General features: G+C 35.8%; 1 protein-coding gene across 1 annotated transcript in view; it reads left to right on the plus strand.

The window, feature by feature from the left end:
* Window positions 1-24,083, plus strand: part of LOC150092333 (Fanconi anemia group A protein homolog) — a 388,676-nt gene that overhangs the window by 340,945 nt on the left and 23,648 nt on the right. Inside the window, exons 35-36 of the mRNA XM_090415063.1 lie at window positions 2,188-2,250; window positions 17,827-17,987. Coding sequence (XP_090271189.1) covers window positions 2,188-2,250; window positions 17,827-17,987 — 224 coding nt within the window. The remainder of the gene's footprint in view (window positions 1-2,187; window positions 2,251-17,826; window positions 17,988-24,083) is intronic.

A 24,083-nucleotide genomic window follows, 5' to 3' on the forward strand; every position in this document is an offset into this window, starting at 1 on the left:
AAGTCAATTGAATAAATTCATATGGAATAAGAGAGAAATTAGTCGGAACACTAAATTAGCTGTATACAAGACAGTGTTCAAACCAGTTTTAACTTATGGATCTGAGGGCTGGGTCAGAAGTAAAACACTTGACCAAAGACTAGAGACCGCAGATATGAGAGTCCTGAGAAAGATTATAGGCGTGAACAGATGGCATCAATGGCAATATGATATTAAAAACGAGGATATTAGGAAAGAACTTGACATTGTCAGCATCCAGGAATGCGTTAGCAGAGCTAATCTCAGGTGGTATGGTCACTTAAACAGAATGGGCGAGGAAAGATTAGCAAAACAAGTGTTCTCTGCCAGGTTGGCAGGAAAATGACTTAGAGGAAGACCAAGATATAGGTGGATTGATACGATACAAAGTGCCTTAGACGATAGAAATATAAGATCTGATAATGTTGGAGTCTTGACAAGTAACAGACTGATTTGGAGGAAAATTGTAGATAGGAAATTAATAATGATGTAATTTTTTATGTAAGTTGCTAAAACATGACCTTCCTAAGGGAAGGTCATGTTTTAGCAACTTGTTCACATTCTATAATAATGTTACTATTGAAATAGACAAGAGGAATTGATACACCATAATACTTTTGGATTTTTCTAAGGTTTTTGACAAAATACAGCATGAAAGACTGTTGCATAAATTGGAGAATATGAGTTAGGATTATAAAATATTAGCATGGATAAGAGTATCAGCTGAACTAGCTGATAAGAGTATCAGCTATCTGACACAGCTTAAGGTAACTAGTTGTGTACCGCAAGAATCAGTCCTTTGTTCACTCTTATTCAATCTGTACATTTAATGATATTGGGAAGTATTTGACAGGCTACATACAGCTATTTGCTAATAATGCAAAAGATAGGTAGGGTAATCAGGAATGTGGTTAATATGCAGTACTTGTAGAATTATTTGAATAGGCTGGAATTGTTGGCATGGGAAAATGGATGTCAGTTCAATGTCAGTAAATGCATTATTCAGTTTGGTGTGATTAGATATCCAATGTGGGATTATGCTTAAAAAAAAAAACTGATGAGGCTAGGGATCTTGGAGTTTAGTAAACAGGAAGTTGAAGTTCAAGGGTCATATAGCAAAAATTGTAAATACAACGCAGAGAATAATGCCATTGCTGAAACAAACTTTGGCATGTAAAGATATTGAAGTCATTTTGCCTCTTTACAAAGCCTTAATGAGACCTCACTTTGACTTGCATGCAGGTCCTGGTTTCCGTGGTAATTCTGATACAGTGGAAAGAGTGCAAAGGAGAGTGTTAAAATTGATATCAGGGATGTAGAATATAGATTATGAAGACAGATTGAGAATTTGTGTGCTGCAGACATTAGCAAACAGGAGAAAGAGGGGTGATTGAGACTTTCAGTGATGGAATTTTTCATTTTATGGAGGGTAGGGAAAGGACACATGGGCATCCATGGAAGTTGAGAACAATGATGTCATGAAGGGGATTAGGGCTAGATTTTTCTCTTATAGAGTAGTACGTGCTTGGTATGGATCGCTTCTGGATGTTGTGTGTGCAAGTAGTGTGAATGAAAGAACAGGTATGACAACTGGTGCGAATAGTATGCCCTTGATGAGTTCCTGACTCCCTGAAGGTCTCTCTTAATAATAATTATTATTCCTGCTAATTTCATATGGTCAGTGTCCACTGGTATGCAGTGATAACATAGATTAAACTAATAAATAGCATACATTAAATCAGCAAACGCCATTATGATAAACATACTTACTATAGGATACTGCTGAAATGTCCTGACCAATACAGTTGGCTTAATGCTGTGCTAAAAGAAATTCACTATGGTGAACTGTCTGCTATAACATTTCTATGTTCCTTACAAGTTTGCTGTAGTGTTGAGTGGACTATAGATATGTATTATTTTTTAGACTAAAAATTCAGTCTAAAAGCAGTACATCTTTATTCGATTGCGTTTAGTTGCTGGAATTAAATATGATTTATTTGAAAACATTCATGAGTTATTAGATTAAATTTTATTAAAATAGTATGTTTCTTTTGATTAACTTTAATTGTTTCATTTTTTGAGCTAAATTGTTAAAATTAAGAATATAGAATAAATGGTGTATATATCTGTGCCTTTTCAGTCGAGTTATTGAATTTTATCTTATTTTAGGTTCTTGGCTATACATTGCAGTTCTTAATTTGTAAATATTTAATGACACAGCTTTATGCACAGGTAAGACAATTGTCATAATGATCTTGTGAAAATTTTCTCTATTATAAGTTCATATTGTTTAAACTAGTTGATTAAACTTTAAATGATGAAAATTTTAATCAATTTTAAATAAACTTTATTATGTCACATGTGCCATTAAAAACTAGTTGATAAATTACTATCCATAGTCCCCCATCAATTCACAGTTCATGTTTTTTATCTGTCTTGTTTATCTCCTACTTTCCAGATAACTTCAACTTATCCTTAGTAACTACACAATTGCTTTTTTAACCCCCCATGTTCCACCAGTTGTCCATTGTTTTCATCATGTACTTTATTAGCATTTTTGTTCATTATTTTTCTCACAAACATGACCTATGTTTAAGATCTTATCTAATGATTTTTCTCATCTCTGAGCAGCTACCAGGCAGAATGTGAGATGAGCCTTGTGGTAATCACTATATCGCTTTCCTTTATGTTTGCTCTAATTTTCTAATTTATTTCTTTTTGTGGGAAAGCTCATACTTAACTATACGAGTTAAATATTTAACTATATAACTGCATTTATTAGTGATGTTAGTGCTCAAAATTTACATTGAACATACAGTGTAATATTGGTTATACCTTTCCTAGTCATGCATCAATCTAAATAGTGTGGCCTGCTTTCAAATATTAATTATTCTGATCATCATCAAATAGCTGGTAGGTATCCTCAAGACACAGTGTGCTGCATGTAAAGTTTACATTATGACTAGATTTCGTTGACAGCTTTCCTCCAAATTAGTTTATCTATCCGGACTCCAATATTGTCAGATCTTGAGATCTTGTATTTTGGATTTCTAAGATACTTCATTGAATTTGCATGAACATCAGTCTGGTTAGATCTTGGTCTTCTTATGGATCGCTTTCATATTATCAGATATCTTGTTTGCTAATCTCTCCCCTCCCATTTTGTTTAAGCAACCATAACCACTTGAGATTGATGCTAACAAAGATAAGTTCCTTCCTAATGTCCTCATATGTTTACTTCTCAGGTTTTCATATAACTTTCACATCTGTGGCGTCTAGTCTTTGATCCACTCACTGTTTTATTGCTAATCCAACTCTCAGATCCATAAATTAAAATTGGTTTGAACTCTGTCTTGTATACACCTGGTTTATTGGATTTTTTTTTACCAGTTTCTTTCTTATTTCAAATAAATTTATTCAGTTGACTTCCTTCCATACCAACTGTGTTTATTATATTATCCATTCCATATTTAATTTGCCATCTTAATTAAAATTTTACCTAATTGGCTTAAATATTTTTTACTTTTTTTATAAGGTCTCCATGTAGGATGCAGTTGAAATTGTATTTTATAATAGCATCCTTCATATAGATGATAAATGACAGTGGAGATAGTGCAAACCCTGGTCTTACATCTGATTTTATCTCAAACCATCTTCCTCTACGTCCTTGAATTCTAACTGCTGATTTATACCTTATATATAAACTATGCATTTTTAAAAGTTGACACCTTGTCATGTGCCTTTTCCAAACCTAGAGCTAATGTGCAAATCCTTACTATATTCTCATGATTTCTTGATTATTTGTCTTAAAGTGAAAATCTGATCCTGACAAATTTTATTTGGCCTGAACCCAGCTTGTTCACCTCCAAGTTTCTCTTGGCCATTTTTCAAGTATGCTTGCATAGATCATCATGCCTTGAACACTCAGTAGAGAAATCCCTCTGTAATTCTCTCATTCAGTTTTATTTCCCTTTTTATAAATTGGTACTATCAGAGCTGTACTCTTATCATGTGGAATGTGACCTTCAGACCCTGCCTTCTAAATTATGCACTGCAGCCACTGTGTAAAAACCTCCATACTGGCACATTTCTAGTTGAATATAATCTGCTTCACCTGATCTTCCACATTTCAGATTTTTGATGCTTATCTAAGACTGTGGCCATAGAATTGACCATCTTATCTGCTTCAGATTAATGAATCCTTCAGTGCCAAGAAAAGATGATGTTCTAAGGATTGAAAGAAAATGATCCTGGATTGTTATTAACCTGTTTCAAACTCAACACTAAATTTATACTTTTTTTTTCTTGAAAAAAAAAAAAACTTCAATAAAATATTTAGTTGTATAGAAAGAAATCTTCAATGGTGACATCAATAAGAAGTCTTGAGCGAAAAATAGCTGTTCACTAATAACAGTTAAGAAATACAACATAATCTTGCTGCTGTCACTGACAGTGCTAATTCTGAGGCAAAACAAAATATTATTTGGAAACCAACACTTGAAATATTTCAATAAATAAAGTCAGTTCTTGGATTACTTCAGGGTCAATGCTAGATAAGGTGCTGGGATGAAACTTCCACATAACCTTTAAGGAATGCAAAGAACTGGCCAGGGATTCTGACCTAATGTTTAATCCTCACCTTTATATGGCACTTGCCTGATAATACCTGATAATGGAGCGTTCCTTTATATGGCATGCTCCATTATCAGATATCGACCTGGATACTGAATGAATTGGGACTGGCAGTTTTTGCTTATTTTTTGCCAAATTGTATTCTGTATTGGTTTAAATCAAAACAAAGTATTGATTAATGAGATCTCCATTTAAGGCACTGATTGTAGAGCGTTATCAAGCTTAGAATGTTTGCGCACTGTGAAGTTTATCAAATGGGTAGTTAGAACAAAGTGTATTATCATTAGCAAAACTATGATAGGGTTATTTGGTAGTGTTAGAAGGTGTGGAAAACAGAGGATCAGTGATAGTGCAACGACGTTCTTGCATTTTTGGAGCAGTCCAAAGAGAGAAAGTTTTGATGCCAGATCGAATCAGTCCAGTCAAATGCTATGGATATGTCAATTTCTCTAGTATTTGATTAGATCATTTTTACGGACAAATATTGAAATTTCACTTCCATTGCAGAAAGATTAGAATTGCATATTAACTCTTATAGCAGCACAGATTTATCTGAACTTTCCATAGAATGTGCCCAGAGGTGATTGATGCAATCTAAAGGATCGTCTGAAGATCTAGAGTAGAATCCATTAACTGGTGGCTTAATCAGCAACCTCCACATAGTGAAGAATCTGACTTTTAGTTCAATTTGCCATTATTTCAGAAAAAGACTGAGAATAAGGGCAGCTGATCAGTAGCGTGATGGTGAATGCAGACTTTCATCTCTCTTTTTTGGAATGGGCTCAAAAAAGTATTTCTTGTGTATTGGAATAGCTGCCAGCTGAGTATAAAATATTTAAAGTTATAATATATTGAAAATTCTTATATCTTTCTGACAAAAGATTGCAGCAGGCATGTGGTGTACTGTTGTTATATCCTACTGGCTGTGCCATTGTTATATATTTTGGTTTACTTTACTTTTATTATTTTATATTATTGTGTTCTCCTTTTTATATCATTTATCTTTTTCACGGTTATATCTATTCACACAATTTGGCCGATTCTTAGAATGATTATGTATATTAAATAAATTGACAAAGGACTGACCTCTGAATAGAGTCTGATCCTCAGCAATAACGGTCTGGAGTTACCTCCTAATCGGGTTCTGGCAATATTTATTTGTTCAAGCTGCACCAGCCAGATCCCTAGGTTAGAAATTCCTTTTAACCAAGAAGTAACCCTCAGAAAATATACAAAGTAAATCAATCTATTAATTACTCCTTATATCAATTTTATCTATCTCTCTTAAAACACTTTTAGATTGCAGTCATGGTCTCTGTCATATATTTCTCTCCCGCTCAGATTCAAATCAAGGCACAAAACAGGTTAAGATAATCAAGATACATTTATTAGATTCAAAAGATTACACATTTACAATAAAACACTCAATAGGAATAGAGTTATCCCAAGTTATATGGTTAGACATATCAACTGTAATTCACATATCACATCTAAGAATAGGCTCATTTCACTACACAAAATTCTAGCTAGCATCCTTTAAATATCTTTACTATCTTACACATATTCTTAAAACATTCACATCGATAATTCTATAGATCATTACTTATGGCAAAGTAACTACTACTCATTCAGACAAATATTAAAGAAACAGCTATTTGGTTCTTAACACTGGTATCTAAAATCTCACTATAGTCCTTCATACAAGTTTAGAGTTATATAACCTAACATCACGTTTCTTCCATGACACATTATTCCGTTCTTTGTTAACAAAGGAATTATAAAGGGTTTTACATTACCATATTCCTACTTATTCTGTCTATCCATTCTTTATAATTTCCCTCCGAATGTTCGATCTCGTCCTTGGTGATTATAACTCACGGCTAGGTTTGGCCTTCTTTGTTCTGTCTTTTCATCGCATTCTCGACTGGAAACAGCATGGATTGAATCGATGCACGTGGACGTATGTGGCAGCCAGTTTCTTCAGGCTTACTCATAAAGGTACCTAACATTTCTTCGTCTATTCCTTCCGCCTGACATCGCAAAACGACAGCAGAGAATAGCTGCCCACTATCGACTAGACCTCGAACTGGAACTCTTTCCAACTCCACCGGAACTTCTCCAGCAACTCCAGATGAAAAATCCTAAAAAGCCCTGAACGGGAGGGGACAAACCCGCTTTATACCCCGTATCTCTAGTGCCGTCTTTCACCCAAAACTTCCTTTTTTTTTTTTTTTTTTTTTTTTGCGCCCGGCTCCTACTTCAGTCCTATCTTCCGTACGATTTCCCGGAAAAAACATTGTGCACGTGCCGTTCGCACGTTAGCAAATTGCCTTCGGCTACCCAATTTATCCGAGGTTGTCGTTAATGGACTTTGATCCTTCATTATTATGCTCTAACATATATCTTTATAGGAAAACTTCTTACATTATAATCTTTTTACAAAAAATTGACATCTTTCACCTTTAATTAATATTACAAAGTTTGTATTAGTACATTTCTTTAAACAAAATTGGTATCTTCACTTATTTACAAGCATTTTCCCTTTTAGTTTTTTCTTTTTCTTGTTAAATTCTGAATGAGATATTTCTTAGTAAAAATAATTTCGTTCAAAATTCAACACTATCTGTTATGACAGTACATGATTTTCCTTGGTTGTTTATGCAGAAGTTGGAGGAGAAAATGATGCCAAGAGGTCAGCTGTAGTGTTCCCTCTAAACTGTGTGCGTGTGCATTAGTCAAAAAAGCAACGTGAACTGCATGCGCAAAATTTTTGCTTTCAGAATTTCTAATTTATAGTCAACAGTTTTTGAACATATTATAAGAACTAATTATATGATAAATCATACTTGTCACTTATTTTATTAAGCAATTTCTCCAATGTGTCAGCTCCTATTTTAAGTGAATTAATTTGGTGCCTACATGTTGTAGCTAGATGAAAAAAGGACAACATTAATATGAGGAATATTATATTAGTGCACACATTGAGTCAAATTACTTTTCATGTGCATGTGGGTCGGCAAAAATTTGAGGGAGGATTGGTCAGCTTTATCTTATTGTTGCTGCAGTGTCATCTGGGTGAGACAAGGCAGAAGCTCAGATAATCAGAAGCTATACCTAATGCAGTGTTTCTCAACCTTCTTTCATGTGTATGTGCCCCATTTTTTAATATTAGTTTTTGTGACGTCCCCCACACACCTTCCCCCCTTACAATTCTTGTGTTGAGACACTGACAAAACCCATAAATGTTAGCAAAAAAAAACTAGCAATTAATTAAATTTTTTAAATATACAAATTTTAATATGTCATCAAATCTTTCAAAAATTGCATAGATCTGGCAGCATCACTGCCCAGACTGTTGAATCGTCGTATTGGCCTTTTGGAAACATTTGCAATTTCATTACGGGAAGTCTCAAATATCCTGGAAATGTTTCTGCAAGTATAAATAAGACTTGAAATGGCAAGATGGCGGTAACACTGCAACAGTGACACACAGTGAGAAGTCGATGGTCGGCATTATTTTACTCCTATTCACAATGACTATGGAGCCTTGACGTCAACAAATTCAGGTTCACAGAATATCCGAATATAGAGTTGAGACCTATGATTGTAGTAGTACTACTACTAATAGTATTTCATGTAGCAGTGAGTTTGAAGCCATCTGATGTGAAGTGGAATTTAACAAGATCAATTACGTACTAGGGTGTTGTTACAGACCAGGTGGATCGGTTGTTAGTGATGACGAAATGCATCACCATATAGAAAAGATGAGCACAAAAAGAGTAATCATAATAAGAGACTTTAATTATACAAATATTGATTGAGTAGCAGTAGAATCTCATAAGAAGAATGTAACTGCATTTATTGTTGCAGGACAACTTCCTCAAACTATAATATAGTTTGAGGAAGTTTCCTGCAACAGCTCAGTTGTCCAAATATAGAGTTGAGACCTATGATTGTAGTAGTAGTACTACTACTAATAGTATTTCATGTAGCAGTGAGTTTGAAGCCATCTGATGTGAAGTGGAATTTAACAAGATCAATTACGTACTAGGGTGTTGTTACAGACCAGGTGGATCGGTTGTTAGTGATGATGAAATGCATCACCATATAGAAAAGATGAGCACAAAAAGAGTAATCATAATAAGAGACTTTAATTATACAAATATTGATTGAGTAGCAGTAGAATCTCATAAGAAGAATGTAACTGCATTTATTGAGCTGTTGCGGGACAACTTCCTCAAACAGCATGTAACAGAAGGAACTCGAGGTTAAAGAGTTAGATTTGGTTATAGTGTCAGAAAGCATTTCTGTTAAAGATGTAACTATTCTGCATCCAGTTGATGACAGTGATCATGCAGTACTCACTTGGGAAGTGAGTAAGTTTATGAATGTTCCATTCAGAAAAGGTTACATGCTGAACTACAAAGCAGGAAATTATGACCAACTGAGGAGTATACTGAATTCAGTGGAATGGGATCAGTTGATGGATGGGAAGAATATCGGCAGTGCATGGGAAGCATTTAAACAATACTTAACTGATGCAATATCAGTGTGTGTCCCAAGAGTAGAAGAATAAATAGGGTAGGAGTCAAATGAATGTGTAATCTTATTAAACAAGAGATTTGTAAGAAAAGGATGATGTGGAAGGAATACCGTTTGCATAAGGATGATGTGCAGTATGAAAATTATAAGCAGCAGACTAGAATAGTCACAACTGTTGTACAGAAAGCAAAGTCTGAGTATGAAAAGAAACTGGCTCTGCAATCTAAAGACAACTCACGAGAATTCTGTTGATATGCTGCAAGTAAAAGAAAGAATGAATATGAAAGAATAACTCTTCTGAATGCAGATGGTGTGAGGATTGCAGATGCAGAAGAGGTTGTTCATCTATTTTATTAAAAGCTATCAACCTGGTGTATATGACATTGAACTCATTGCTACCTCTTCACTGGATGAAGAAATTCAGGTGTATGAGGACAAGGTATTAGAGTTGTTGCACAAACTGAATAAGAATTCAGCAATAGGTGCTGATATCCCATGCTGATGGGAATAGTCACAACTGTTGTACAGAAAAGAGTGTTCAGCTGAACTGGCTATTCCTTTGACCAGGCTGTTTAATATGAGTTCTCAGAACAGCAAATATTCCGCAGGAATGAAAAGAATGTATGATAATTCCATTACACAAGAGAGGTGCAAAGAGTGATGTATCCAACTGTCTACCAATTAGTATCTCAGGAGTGGTGGTGAAGATTTTGGAAAAATTGGTCAGGGCTCGCATTCAGAAATGTGTTGACACTGAATCTCTATTTTGCAATGAACAACATGGGTTTACTAAGGGAAGGTCATGTTTTAGCAATTTGCTCATATTCTGTAACAATGTTACCCTTGAACTTGACAAGGGGAATGGATACACCAGGATACTTTTGGATTTTGCTAAGGCTTTTGACAGAATACAGCATGGTAGACTGTTGCATAAATTGGAGAATATGGGTTTGGCTTATAGAATGTTAGCGTGGATAACAGTATAGCTTTAGTGAGTATGGGAGCAGCAAACCCGAGTTACCTGATGCTGGACCTTGCCTTACTTCATGTAATATACGTATGTATATTATCTGTAGACCTGTCCCTACTCTTCTTTCATTCTTTCTTGTTGTTCCTCTTCCTTCCTACCCCCCCCCCAATGCTATTAGAGTAGTTGAGGGCTAGGGGTGAATCTTTCCTATTATGCTATATTTTTTCCATCTCATGCAGTGGAAGTCTGCTTTCCCTCCCAAAAGGCAGGTTCAGAGGCCATAAGGTGGCAGCCCCACCACTGAATTCACCCTGCGAAAGTTGGTAGCCTATCTGGAGGAAATTTCAAATTACTCGCAAAGCTCTGAAGAAGAAAAATATGATGGATTTAATCGGAATTGACCCGGCTAATGGACAGGGACTTCTCTTTGAAAAATTAAAAATAGCTACTTGGAATGTCCATGGAATCGCACACAAAATTGATGAGCTAAACAGAGAACTAAAAAATAGAAACATTGATATAGCAGCAATGAGACAAAAAAGAAAAAGAATGATCTTCTCTGGAGTTCCAGAAGACAAATGGGCTTCATCTGGGGTTGCAATTTGGATTAATAATAAATGGAAAAACAAAATTTTAGATTATACTTGGGTATCAGACAGAATAATCAAAGTTAGAATGAAAATTATGAATCAAGCATTCAATATTTTCGGAATTTATGTGCCAGTAAATGGAAAAGGTGTTTATGCGCCAGTAAATGGACTAAATTGAATAGCTGTTGTAATAGATATGGTATGAAGGTCAGCAATAAAAAGACAAAGACAATGAAAATAGGCAGAATCATTGAAAATGTCAACTGTGTTGTTAATGGAGAACCTGTGGAACAAGTAAAACATTTCAGCTACTTAGGCACAATTTTTACTGAAGATGGTAAACTAAATATAGAAATAGACAACGGAATCAGCAAAGCTGGTATCGTGGGAAGTCAATTGAATAAATTCATATGGAATAAGAAAGAAATTAGTCGGAACACTAAATTAGCTGTATACAAGACTGTGTTCAAACCAATTTTAACTTATGGATCTGAGAGCTGGGTCAGAAGTAAAACACTTGACCAAAGACTAGAGACCGCAGATATGAGAGTCCTGAGAAAGATTAGAGGCGTGAACAGATGGCATCAATGGCAATATCATATTAAAAATGAGGATATTAGGAAAGAACTTGACATTGTCAGCATCCAGGAATGCGTTAGCAGAGCTAATCTCAGATGGTATGGTCACTTAAATAGAATGGGAGAGGAAAGATTAGCAAAACAAGTGTTCTCTGCCAGGTTGGCAGGAAAACAACCCAGAGGAAGACCAAGATATAGGTGGATTGATATGGTACAAAGTGCCTTAGACGATAGAAATATAAGATCTGATAATGTTGGAGTCTTGACAAGTAACAGACTGATTTGGAGGAAAATTGTAGATAGGAAGTTAGTAATGATGTAATTTTTTCATGTAGTACTGTCATATCCTGTACACCCCTTGAGGGTACATGGCAGGAATTTGATGATGATGATGTAAATGGAAAAGAGGAAGAGACGGAAGCATTTTACGAAAAACTTTAGGAATGTATTGATGAAACAAATAAAAATGAAGCAACAATCTTGATGGGAGATTTCAACGCTAGAGTGGAAAGTAACCCAATAATAGGATGCATTGGATCAGAGGGAGAATCAGTAATCAATAACAGTGGAATTTTATTAAGAGACTTCTGCATATTTAACAATCTAAAAATCAGCAATACTTTCTTCAGGTATAAAATATACATAAGTACACATGGGAAGCAAGAGGAACAAAATCAGTAATAGATTACATCAGTGGTTCCCACCCTGTGCTCTGCAGAGCCCTAAGGAAAATAAAATAAATAAAAATTGAATGAAATTAAAGAATAAGAAACAAAAGGTAGAATCGATCACTTCACGGTGAATTTTCATAACATTGTTATTTCTTAGTGATTCTTCCCCTAGCTTTTTGTGCATTTGACCTCTTTGTGAGCGTTTAGTTGTGTAGTTAGTAAGTGTTCGTTAATAAAGTGTTGTGATTTGTTCTACTCGTACGTTCGAATCCGAACTACTGCGATACATTTCCGGTAGAAAACGAATATGTATTTGAATTGAATTGGATGTAATGATTAAATTGGGGGAACTGAGTTTATTGTATGGACCTAAGGGGCTCCGCCATAGAAATTGATTCTAGAAAGGGCTCCGCGAGTCAAAAAAGTTGGGAACCACTAGATTACATTATTATTAATAACAAACTAAATAATAATATCATGCATACAAGGGTTTTTAGAGGGAGTGAAATGATAGTGATCACATGTTAGTTGAAAGCAGATTTTAATTCATAAAAAGAACCATATACTTCAAAAGAAAAAAAATAGCGAACCAACATCTAATAAACAATTTAAAATTCACCTCCTAGAACAGGAGAGTATTAGAAACTTATATAAAAAGCAGAATAAGAGATAAAATAAAACCAACCACAAACAATATTGAAACTGACTGGAAAAATATAAAGGAAACCATACTGAAAGCAGCAGAATAAAGTTTAGGATACAAATCAAGGAAAAACAAAAAATGGCTCAGAACTTGGAATGATGACTTAAAGGAATTGATCAAAAGGATAAAACAGGCTTTTAAAATCTATCTGCAAAATAAAAAGACTGCTGATTATGTACAATATAAGAAATTATGAGCTGAAGTCAGAAAGCTTTCCAGAAGTATACACAGAGAAGATTGGAGTAAATATGTTAAATCATTAGAGCAGGATATCACTGGGCCACAAAGAATAGGTTTTAAAATTTTCAGGCAACTACAAACAGCAGAAAATGACCAATTAAGAAATAATCTAATTTATTACTATTTTTATTACTATTATTACGGGCAACTCCAGGGAGTCGTTAGACTCATCGAGGGAGGCCCCAAATCATATTCATCACAACTATTCGACATTCATACAGTATCTATCATACCTCGCCTTAAACTCATTCACTGTCACAGCATCCACCACAGACTCAGGGAGCACATTCCACTCATTCACTACTCTAAAAGTAAAGAACCCAGCTCTAACACCTTTACTAACCACACTTTTGCCCAGTTTCCATGGATGTCCCCTAGTCCTCCCACAACCAGCCCTGTTCTCAAAAATATCTTCTGAATTAATTTTATAGAAACCCTTCAGTAATTTGAATGTCTCAATCATATCTCCCCTCCTCCGCCTATCAACCAATTTTTGCAACCCACAAATCCTCAACCTGTTCTCATACGGTTCATTCCACAGACCTGCTATCATCTTGGTCACTCGCCTCTGGATCCTCTCCACCTCCTCCCCATCAAGAAGAAACCTAGGTGACCAAATCTGAGCACAGTAGTCGAGATGGGGTCTTATCAAGGCTCGATACAGAGGAACAATAACCTGCTTGTCTCTGCTTGTCAACGTATTCTTCAGCAACCAAGTGATTTGATGAGCTGATTTGGCCACTTTTGCAATGTGTCCCCTAAATTTCAATTCCTTATCCACCAACACTCCTAAATCTCGTGCCTCATCAATTTCCTGGAGCACGGTTCCACCAATGCAGTAAACTGCCGCCAATTTTTTCACCCCAAAATGCATAACCTTACATTTTGCCACATTAAATTGACATCCATTCTCCTTAGCCCAGACCTCCAATCTATCCAAATCATCCTGCAAAATTTTGACGTCATCTGCATTCACTATTGCCCTACCCAACTTCGCATCATCCGCAAACAAATGAACTGTTCCGCTCAGATCCTTTCCTATATCATTTATGAACAAATTAAACAGCAGTGGTCCAAGAACAGATCCTTGTGGCACACCACTAGTCACAGGCCGTCTTGTGGACTCTACTCCTGAGTAAACCACTCTCTGATATCTCTCCGTCAACCACCCTCCTATCCATCTCACCAACCCTATGCCCATTCCCATATGCTGCAATTTACTGATTAGAATTCCATGTGGTATCCTGTCAAAGGCCTTAGCAAGGTCCAGTAGAATCACTGTAAACCCATTACCCTTATCCAGTTCAGTCGTCACTGTGTTATAATACGTGAGCAAGTTACTGAAGCATGACCTACCCTTCACAAAAACCATGCTGTCTCCGATACAGTATCCCATTTTCTTCTATCCAATCTTGTATTTTCCTCTTGACTATTTTCTCTAAGACCTTGATAATGATTCCTGTTATGCTGATTGGCCGGTAATTTTCAACAGCAGCCTTGGAACCACCTTTGTGCAGTGGAACTATTTTCCCCTCTTTCCACCCCCTTGGGACTGACCCAGTCCTGAGGCTCAAATTAAACAAAATGGTCAAGGGCACTGACAATTCTTTGGCCACTTCACGTACGACACGAGCTGATATACCATCTAATCCCACAGATGTATTGACATTGAGGTTCTGTAATAGACTAGTTACCTCTACTTCATTCATCACAATTCCAGTATAAGCTGTTGGTTCTTCCATTCCTGCAAAGTCACCACCTGGATGATATACTCTTGCAAAGTGCTCGCTCAGTAATTCCACAATATCGACTGATTCGGTTACCTCCCTACCCTCAGCATTTTTTAAGATCATTCTACCATGAGCATTTTTTCTTTTACTTGCAACATATTGAAAAAACTGTTTGGGATTCTCTTTAGCCTGCGTGGCCAATTTCCTTTCGTAATCTGCTTTTGCTTTTCTTACCATCCTGGCCTGAGCTTTATACTGTTCCTGCGTCTGATGGTCACCCTTCTCCTTAAATTCCCTCCACAATTGTTTCTTTTTTTGCAGCTCAAGCTTAATAGTGTTATTCATCCATTTAATCCCTACTTGATTTATTATTCGGACTCTTGGTATACAGTCAACCATTGCCTCCTGCAAACAGTTCTTAACCACCTCCCATGCACTATCAACATCCAGCCCTTGCAGTTTTACATGCCATGGCATTGAGCCAAGCACACACCTAAGCTTGTCACACTTACCAGCCCGGTAATTCCACATGTACCCTGTCTTAATTGTAAATTCGACTCCTTTAGCCACCTCCCAAGTCATGACCTTATGGTCACTCTCACCAATTGGTGGCAACATGGTCATGTTCGTTACAGCCACATTCTCAGTTGCAGTTACTAGGTCCAGCACTCTCTGCCCCCTGGTATTTTCCAATACATGTTGCCGTAGATAATTGTCCCTTAATAACTGCATAAAATCCAATTCCTTCCTCCCATATGCCCTCTCCTCTTTCCTGTCAATGTTACCATAATTGAAATCACCCATAATAATTACCCTCCTTCCACTCATTTCTTCTATTTGCTTATGCATACCATCCCCACCATCCACTCCATCACCCAGTCTATAGCAGCACCCAATTGTATAATTTGTTCTCTTTCACCCTCTGTTTTTGCAGTCGAATAGATTCGCTGACGTCCTTTATGTTCGCACCCGGCTGGTACGACTTCGTTAAACTCTCAATTATTACGCCTCTTAATAGCGAATCCTCATACAGCACTCACTCCTTCATTTTATTGACGTTTACGAACATTCTATTATTTGCCGTCACAGACTTCCGCCGGTTATTTGTCGGTACGTTCAACACACATTTTTCCATATGCTCCAGTTGTCTTTTAGCTCTGTGTATCGCACCATTCAAACGGGCAATTTCGCTACTCGCATTTATCTCACCATTTTCATTATCGATCAAATCATCCATTCTTTCTGTGTTCCTACCTTCATTTACACTTTCAGCGACGCTCTCACACCTATCTGGCACTACCACGCAATTCTCTAGCACACCACCATTTTTTACATTCTGACTATCGTTAACGATATCACTCTCGACACACGAAACACGCTTGAAGTCCTCATTCTCTTTACACTTTCTACACATATTAACTCCACTATCACTTTCTAACCAGACTCCCACCGCTCTTCGCAAGGCATACATCTCACAGACAGCACATTGCATAATTTCGTTTACATCAAAACTGCTATCTTTTCTTAAAAATAATAATTAAAATAACAGAAAACACGCAAAAATTGCACAGACACACCAAGAAACAAAAAGCAAACAATACTACTTAAAATTCTAGTAAAATATCTAATGTTAACACAAAATGCTACTAATATTTTCAGGAGCTCTCGACAAGCCGACGATCTAATCAGTGCGACACCAAGATATCAAAGAGGATTTTGATATCTTGATTTCCAAAGAGGATTGGATAGAATACTATAAAACATTGTGGAATGAAAAACGAGAAATACAAAACAATGACAAAACTCACAAAATTGAAGATACCAATATTTAGGAAAGTACAGAAGAAGTAGTAATGAAAGAATTAGAAAAAGAATTAAAAAAAACTCAAGAAATAGAAAAAGCCTGGGCCTGGATGAAATATGCGTTGAGCTCTTTAAATGTGCAGAATAATAGCTTAAAAGAAAACCTACTTAAACTCTTCAATAATATCTAGAAATATCAAAAGATCCCAAAAGAATGGGAAACTGGAGTAGTAATAAATATTCACAACAAAGGTCCCAAGAACAATTGTGGAAATTACAAAGGCATTACTCTCTTAATAACAGCATCTAAACTATATGCAAACATCTTAAAGAACAGACTAATTAAACATACAGAAAATTATTTAGAAGAAGAACAGTGTGCTTTTAGAAGAGGGAGAGGATGCACAGATGCCTCTTTCACAATGCAACAGATCATAGAAAAAAGAAAAGAATTTAACCTGCCCACTTTTCTTCTATTTATTGACTACAAAAAGGCATATGATAAGAACAGAAATCTACTCTGGAAAATATTACAAGACGATAAAATACCTCTTAAATTAATTAAAGCAATATTTAAGTGGTATTTGAATTCAAAATGTCAAAATTATGCTTAACAATAAAATAATAGAACAAGTTACAGAATTCAAATACTTAGGAAATATAATCTCACAATACAATAGTGATTCACAATTAGAAGTGAGACTACAAATTTACAATAGAATGAATGGCATAATTAAAAGAAATTTTGGAAAACAAATAACTAAAGAAACTTAATCAAGATTACATAATATGACCTCTAAACCATCTCTCAAATTTGGAAGTGAAACCTGGATTCTAAAACAAAGAAACAGACAAAGATTGAAAGCAGCACAGATGAAGTTTCTAAGAACTCTCCTGGGATTCTCCCAGCTGATTCTCCCACCAAGTGAAGCTCCACCAACCTTTCATTAGAAAGGGTGGTGGAGTTTCACTTGGTGATTAAAGGCTTCTCCCAATTAGAGGTCTAGTTGGCATTTTCTCCAACTAGGGAAAGTAGGCTTTTAAGGCAGCAATACTTGCCTTGCCAGAGCTCTGTTTGTAGAAATAGAATACTGTGAGAAAGCTGGAATAGGCTATATAATGTGCAATCACTTGCCCTTAATAGTCCAAATTATTAGTGATACTTGAAAATTCTGTAAACCCTTGGCTTTGATAACAGAAATTGCATAGTATTCTGCTGTTTCCTTGATTTTAGTAATAATTTTTTGAATGTTTTAACTTACCTATTTTTTTTTAGATATATATATATATATATATATTCACAAATCTGAAAATACACTTCAAAATTATTACACTTCATTTTTTTATAGACAAATTTGGAACTTCTCACTCCCATTACAGAAGGATTAGAAGTACAGATTAATTCTTACAAACATCACAGCAGTTTGGAACCAAAAATATATGCGACTTCTCCATTGAAAGATGTTGTATCAAAAGTAATTTGGATGATCTATCCTTTTGGCTGCCTCAGGTCAGTTAATCTATACTTTAATGATTTGTTTATACATTATTATTATTGTTGTTCCGGGCAACTCCAAGGAGTTGACAGACTCATCGAGGGAGGCCCTAACATCATGTCAAGAACAACTATTTGACATTGACACAGTATCTGTCATACCTTGCCTTGAACTCATTCACGGTCGTAGCACCCACAACAGACTCTGGAAGCTTATTCCACTCATTCACCACTCTCCAAGTAAAAAATCTAGCTCTAACACCCTTGTCAACCATGCTCTTGCCCAGCTTCCATGCATGGAAGCTGGGCAAGATATTTGACAAGAAATTATATTCTTGTTTGAACCCTATACCCAAGCAAAATCATAAGTGTGAAGTAGCTTCATCATTAGTTTACATATATATATATATATATATATAGAGAGAGAGAGAGAGAATGTTGACTTCACATTGCCTTAGTATCCTATAATGCAAAAACATTTTATGCAAAGGGTCACTGCCCATGTTGGTTTCAACTTTTATTGAAGTTGCATCAGTGATAGCCCGACAACCCAACATGATACCAAAGTTAAATCAATGCAGAAGTCATATATTTTCCATATACACTGTGGAAAATTTTTCTGCATTGATTTTTAACCTTGGTATCTTCTTGAGTATGGCTCCCACTGATGAGACCTCAATAAAAGTTTGAAACCAACATGGGTAGTGACCCTTCCCATAATGTTTTTGAAATATGGTATACTGAGGCAATTAACGTGAAATCAACAGCCTCTACATACAAGTAGGCTAATTGTGAAGTTACTTCACTCCCATGCTCATGCTTGGGTGTGGAATTAAAACAATAATATAATTTCTTGTCAAGTGTAATATGTAACTAAGCATACAGTGGGTTATCAAATTATTAGAGCCACAGTGTGAAAAAGGAATTTTGTGAGTTTCGGGCAGAAATAAAACCACATTTTCAATGTTTTTACATCAAATTGTTTTTATTAAAATTAGTCCTCTAATGATACACTTAAAAACATAAGGTATGTTTATATGATGAAAGAAAAATGTATATAGAAATAATTATGAGGTCAATATTTGATAACGCCGCATTTTGCTGCAATTACTGTTTCGATTCTTTTGGCCATACTTTCTATGCATTTGGCATGGTTTAATTTTGATTCATTCCTGTGCCACACATCAATCAAACGTTCTATTAATTGGCATTTGTTGGTGACAGGTTCCTTGGAAATTTCCTGCTTCATCAGTTCCCAAAGGTTCTCGATGGGGTTGAGATCCGGTGAATTTCCAGGCCAGTCAAGAACCTTGATTTTTTTTTTGTCATTCGGGAATTTTGTTACTTTTTTTGCCTTTTGACAAAAATCATGCATGAATATGAAATCGTTATTCGAGAATCACTCCTGTACCTGGGATAGCATCTTGGTCTCCAGTACCTTGAGACATCTTAATGCCAGCATCCTGCATCATTTTTGTAAGAACCCTACGAGGTGCCTTCCTGTTTTCCATGCAAATATCTCTAATTTTTTTTCTTTTGTTCCGTGGGGTGGTAATTTTTTTTCGCCCACATTTCTTCAAATGCTTCAGTGCCAATTCAGTATTTGCATCAATTTATTTTTTATTCGGCTCACTGATGCTCGTGAAACATTAGCAATTGATGCTATCTTCCTTTGAGAATGTTCAGTATTCATTAAGAGCATTTTTATTTCTGAAATTTCATTGGAGAAAGATCTTTGGTCATGGTAAAAATGCACTCTGTCAAGAAAAGAATTAAAAAAATCATAAAATAACACAATACAACATTTATAAACCATGTACAAATCTTGAAATAAACTACTTACCATCAAAATATTATAAGAACACTCCAAAAGTAATTAAAACACTTGAATAACCTAAATAACTTAGAAACAAATGCAACTGAACAAGATGGCTGTCAAGCAGTGACTGAGAATCTAAACACAAAATGGTGTCCATATGACAGGTTATGAAACTAACATTACAGTATTGTCAACTGTATATTTAAAATCCATAAACATAATTATTTAATAAAAAAATATGAAGAATTCCTGGTTTTTATTATAACTGGTTGAAGTGTAAAATTGTTACTGTAATTTATGGAGGTGGCTCTAATAATAATCCACTGTATAACCAAGTGGGAAAACTTTCTACAATTAAATTATTTGGCTTATAAAATTTCTTTTAACTATTTTAATTAATAATTTTTTGAATATTTTATAAATGCAGATTTTTGGTTTGATTGATTTTGAAATAATTGTGCAGTCCACTCCTAAGTATAGATTTTAAAAACAGATAACTGATAACAGAAGTCCTGATATTGTCAGCCAGTCATTTTTTAATTGTTAACATCATTAGATCAGTAATAGCTTTACTGTGGCTTAACACAGTATTCTTATTCCCTCACCTTTATCATCTCCTTCAAAATATTCCCCACCACTTGAATACATACTATTCAATCCTAGCCTTCAGAATTGTAAAATTGATATATACTTGTACATTACCAACATGAATTGTCAGTCCACTCACACACCAACATAAATCTGTTTAAATTCTCCTGAAGTGCTGTAACAATAGCTTCACTCCTCCTCTCTCTCTCGACTTTGCTTCATCTGCAAACAACTTGTATCTCATTAACCCCCCCCCACACACACACACACATACCTGTATCATTGACCCACAAGTTACTAAACAGCATTCTTGAAACAGCCTTACAGCAAACCACCAGTCACCTTTTTCTTCTGGGACATCACTCACTAATCTCTTATTCAATCCCATGTGTCCAATTTAATACCAATCTATCAGAGCTCTTCAAAATCTGCATATATTATTGTATAAGCATCCCCTTTGGTTGATTCATCCATTACACTAATATGTAATTATTTGCTAAAACATGACTTTCCCTTAGCACTCAAATCCTCAGAGCAAGCAAATCTCCATAAAGAATCTGCTCTTATCAACCCAGTCATATATTGTAGTCTTTTTATTATTGTTATGTAACACCTCCAAGGAGTCCAAAGACTCATTGAGGGAGGACACCTGCTCTACAACTCTCCATCTCCACCACTCAATTCACCAACCACAGCAAACTGCATCATCCACACCAACCAACACCATCACTAGTATTTTCACAGATAATCACAAACATCCATGCCCATGGTGGGATTCAAACTGCAGCCTTTTGGTTGAAAAGTGGATATGCTAACCACTCAGCCAACCAGGTCTTGACTTATCTTTCCATCACATTAAATAGGAATTATGTTATTAAGCTGGCCTGGTTGTCTTAATGGTTAGGATACTTGCTCTCCAACCAACAAGCTATGAATTTGAATCCCACTGTGCTGTGTGCTTGGATATTTGCAAGCATCTTTAGGTGGGAGATGAATTTCATCACATGCTATGAGATCACCATCCTGTTTACTTGGAGGCCTTCAGTTGGCTTGAAAAGTTCTTCCATGTTTGGTTTCTAGAACAGATTATATAAAAAAATAAATAAAATAAAAAAAACTCTTAGACCATTCACAGTGCTAATGTACTATAATTTTACAAATCACATAAAAAAATGCCTCCCTGTGCGCCAGCCCTATTAACATTGACATATAACACCAGGAACATCTCATGCTCACTCACATCTAGTCTCTTTTCTACCACTCCATCTTTACATTGTGAAAGCAGAATTCACTGGGATTTTCTTCATGTGATTGGCTGTCCAAACTATGGTTTCTCTTTCCTTATCACATACATGCTGGTTTCCATAAACTACAAACAAAGAAAAAAAAATTACTATAACTCAAAAACTGTATGATGAATGTTTATGCAATTCAGTCAAAAGCAGTATATGATATAAAATGTGAAAGAAACAAATGTTAAATTTGTTTCTTTCTTGAGGTTAAAATGAGATTGTCAAAATGTCAAAATTGAGGTTAAAATGAGATTGTCAAAGTGCCTCAATAAGGAATGAGGTCACCCTCACAGCAATACAGTGCTCATAATGATGTTTCATACTGTTCATAATAGTTTTCAGAGGCTCAGTTGGTAGTAACAGCCATTTCTCCTGCAATGCTCTCCTCAGTCTCTCAAAGTTTTGGAGAGGGGGATTGAGAGCAGCAACACTTCTTAGAGCACCAGACATGCTCATTAGGATTAAAGTCAAGAGATTTGGCTGGTCAGTCTATACATACAGTAGTCTCATGTTCATGATATTGGTCCACAAGCTTTGTTTGATCATCTTGTAGAATAAATGTCTCTGCTATCACACCTCCATATGGACAAACATAGAGGTCTGAGACCTTGTCTCTATAAATTTCAGCATTCATCGTTCTGCTAGGAAGTACATACAGATCAGGGCATCCACTCAATTAGATGGGATACCATAAGTATCCCTTTCACGGATATTAGAGGAATAATAATGTGTCCCTGGTTCTATCCAGATCAGGGTGCACTTAGTATCACTTGGTCGAGCAATTCAGGACTCATCTGTAAACAATGCTGATTCCCCCCCATTGATCTTGTGTCCAGATGAGGTGGAGCCTGACTTATTGCAAACATTCTCTCCTGTGCTGTGGGGATAGAGCATGCAGACTACTGGTTGTCTAGCACACATACCACAAGCCTTTTGTTCACAGTGGAAGCAGATACCAAAGTCCCTATAGCCAACATAAGGTCAGATTATAGTTGATTCGGAGTAACACCCGTCTCAGCAAACAGATAATTGGGGATATTGCTCACCCGCTGCTGTAGTCTATGACTTTCCTTTACTGTAAATCTTGGATTCTCTTTGTGACAATTAGAATTGTTTCCACAGTCTGTGGACCATGGAACGACTCTCGTGCAACCAACTGGCAATCTGGCCTCTAGTCTAATGATCGCTTGCCACTTGAATTCATCAGTTAAATGACATCTTGCAGCCATATCCAATAATTTTGTTATTGCAGAATGTCTTGTTCTTGCTCCCAACAAGAAATGAAAACCCACTCCAAAATGTTTGCTTTTGTGCCATCGCTCATTTGCATATACCTCTGACAGTGCCACTGATTTGCATATGATAAACAGATTCTGTGTCACTTTTAATGTACCTGACTGTCATATGTTTTTTTTTTCTTTCCCTCAAACTATCATGATTTTTCTTTGTTCCTTAATTTATGGAAACCAGTGTATGTGTTACTTTCTTTAGCTTGTTACTCATGTAACTAGTTAGTTTCACCTCTATAACATCTTCTTCCATGTTCTTTGCTTAATCTGTTTTATATATACCTCAGGCAGTGGCGGATTTAGGCATTAAGGGCCCCGAGGCATTTGCAATTTTCGGGGCCCTTTAAATTTTCTTCATTTCATTCAGCATTTTCTATTATGTTATCATTTTTTAGACTATCTTCTTCTTTTTCATCTCGTTCATCACTTGTTGGTTGACGATCTTCATTGCTCTGAAATTTAGATGAAGTCAAAAAAACCTCCAAGGAGTTTTTTTGAGAGAGCGATAATTTTTCTTTTTTCTGCCCTGGACAAGTACGTTCGTTTCATGGCTAAAATATTAAATATGCATATATATTCAAAACAATTATTTTATAATTACAACAACCGAACCACAACAAAGGATAAAGGATACTGAAGGTTACAAGAATTTCATTGGTTCCTTAACCATTTATACCACCTTTATTTGAAGCGGTCGATTTGGAAAACAAAAATGAAAATAGAATTAATTTTATTATATAGTTACAATTAAACAACAGTACAGACAGTAGTTCCAAGAATTAAGACAAAATTTAAACAAAATGAAATATTAGTTTTTCAAATTTTTACTTAAAAAAAAATATATAGTGCGTGCTGGGGGGCCCTAGCCTTGTGGGGTCCCAAGGCGGCTACCTCCTCCACCTGTACCTAAATCCCACTGACCTCAGGGGTTCTCAACCTTTTCCAGTGGCATACCACTATATTTAATTCAAGATATTAGATGTACCAGTAAGCAAATCTGTTTTCATACCATCCGGCAGTGGCTCATGTACCACCGGTGGTACGCATACCATAGGTTGAGAATCCCTGATCTACCTTATTTATGCTTGTCATATCATTTCCTACATTCAAATTGCATTGAGAC

This window comes from Typopeltis vanoorti, chromosome 26 (assembly GCF_054136105.1).
Source record: "Typopeltis vanoorti isolate ZY-2024b chromosome 26, IOZ_Tvanoo_1.0, whole genome shotgun sequence".
NCBI lineage: Eukaryota > Metazoa > Arthropoda > Arachnida > Uropygi > Thelyphonidae > Typopeltis > Typopeltis vanoorti.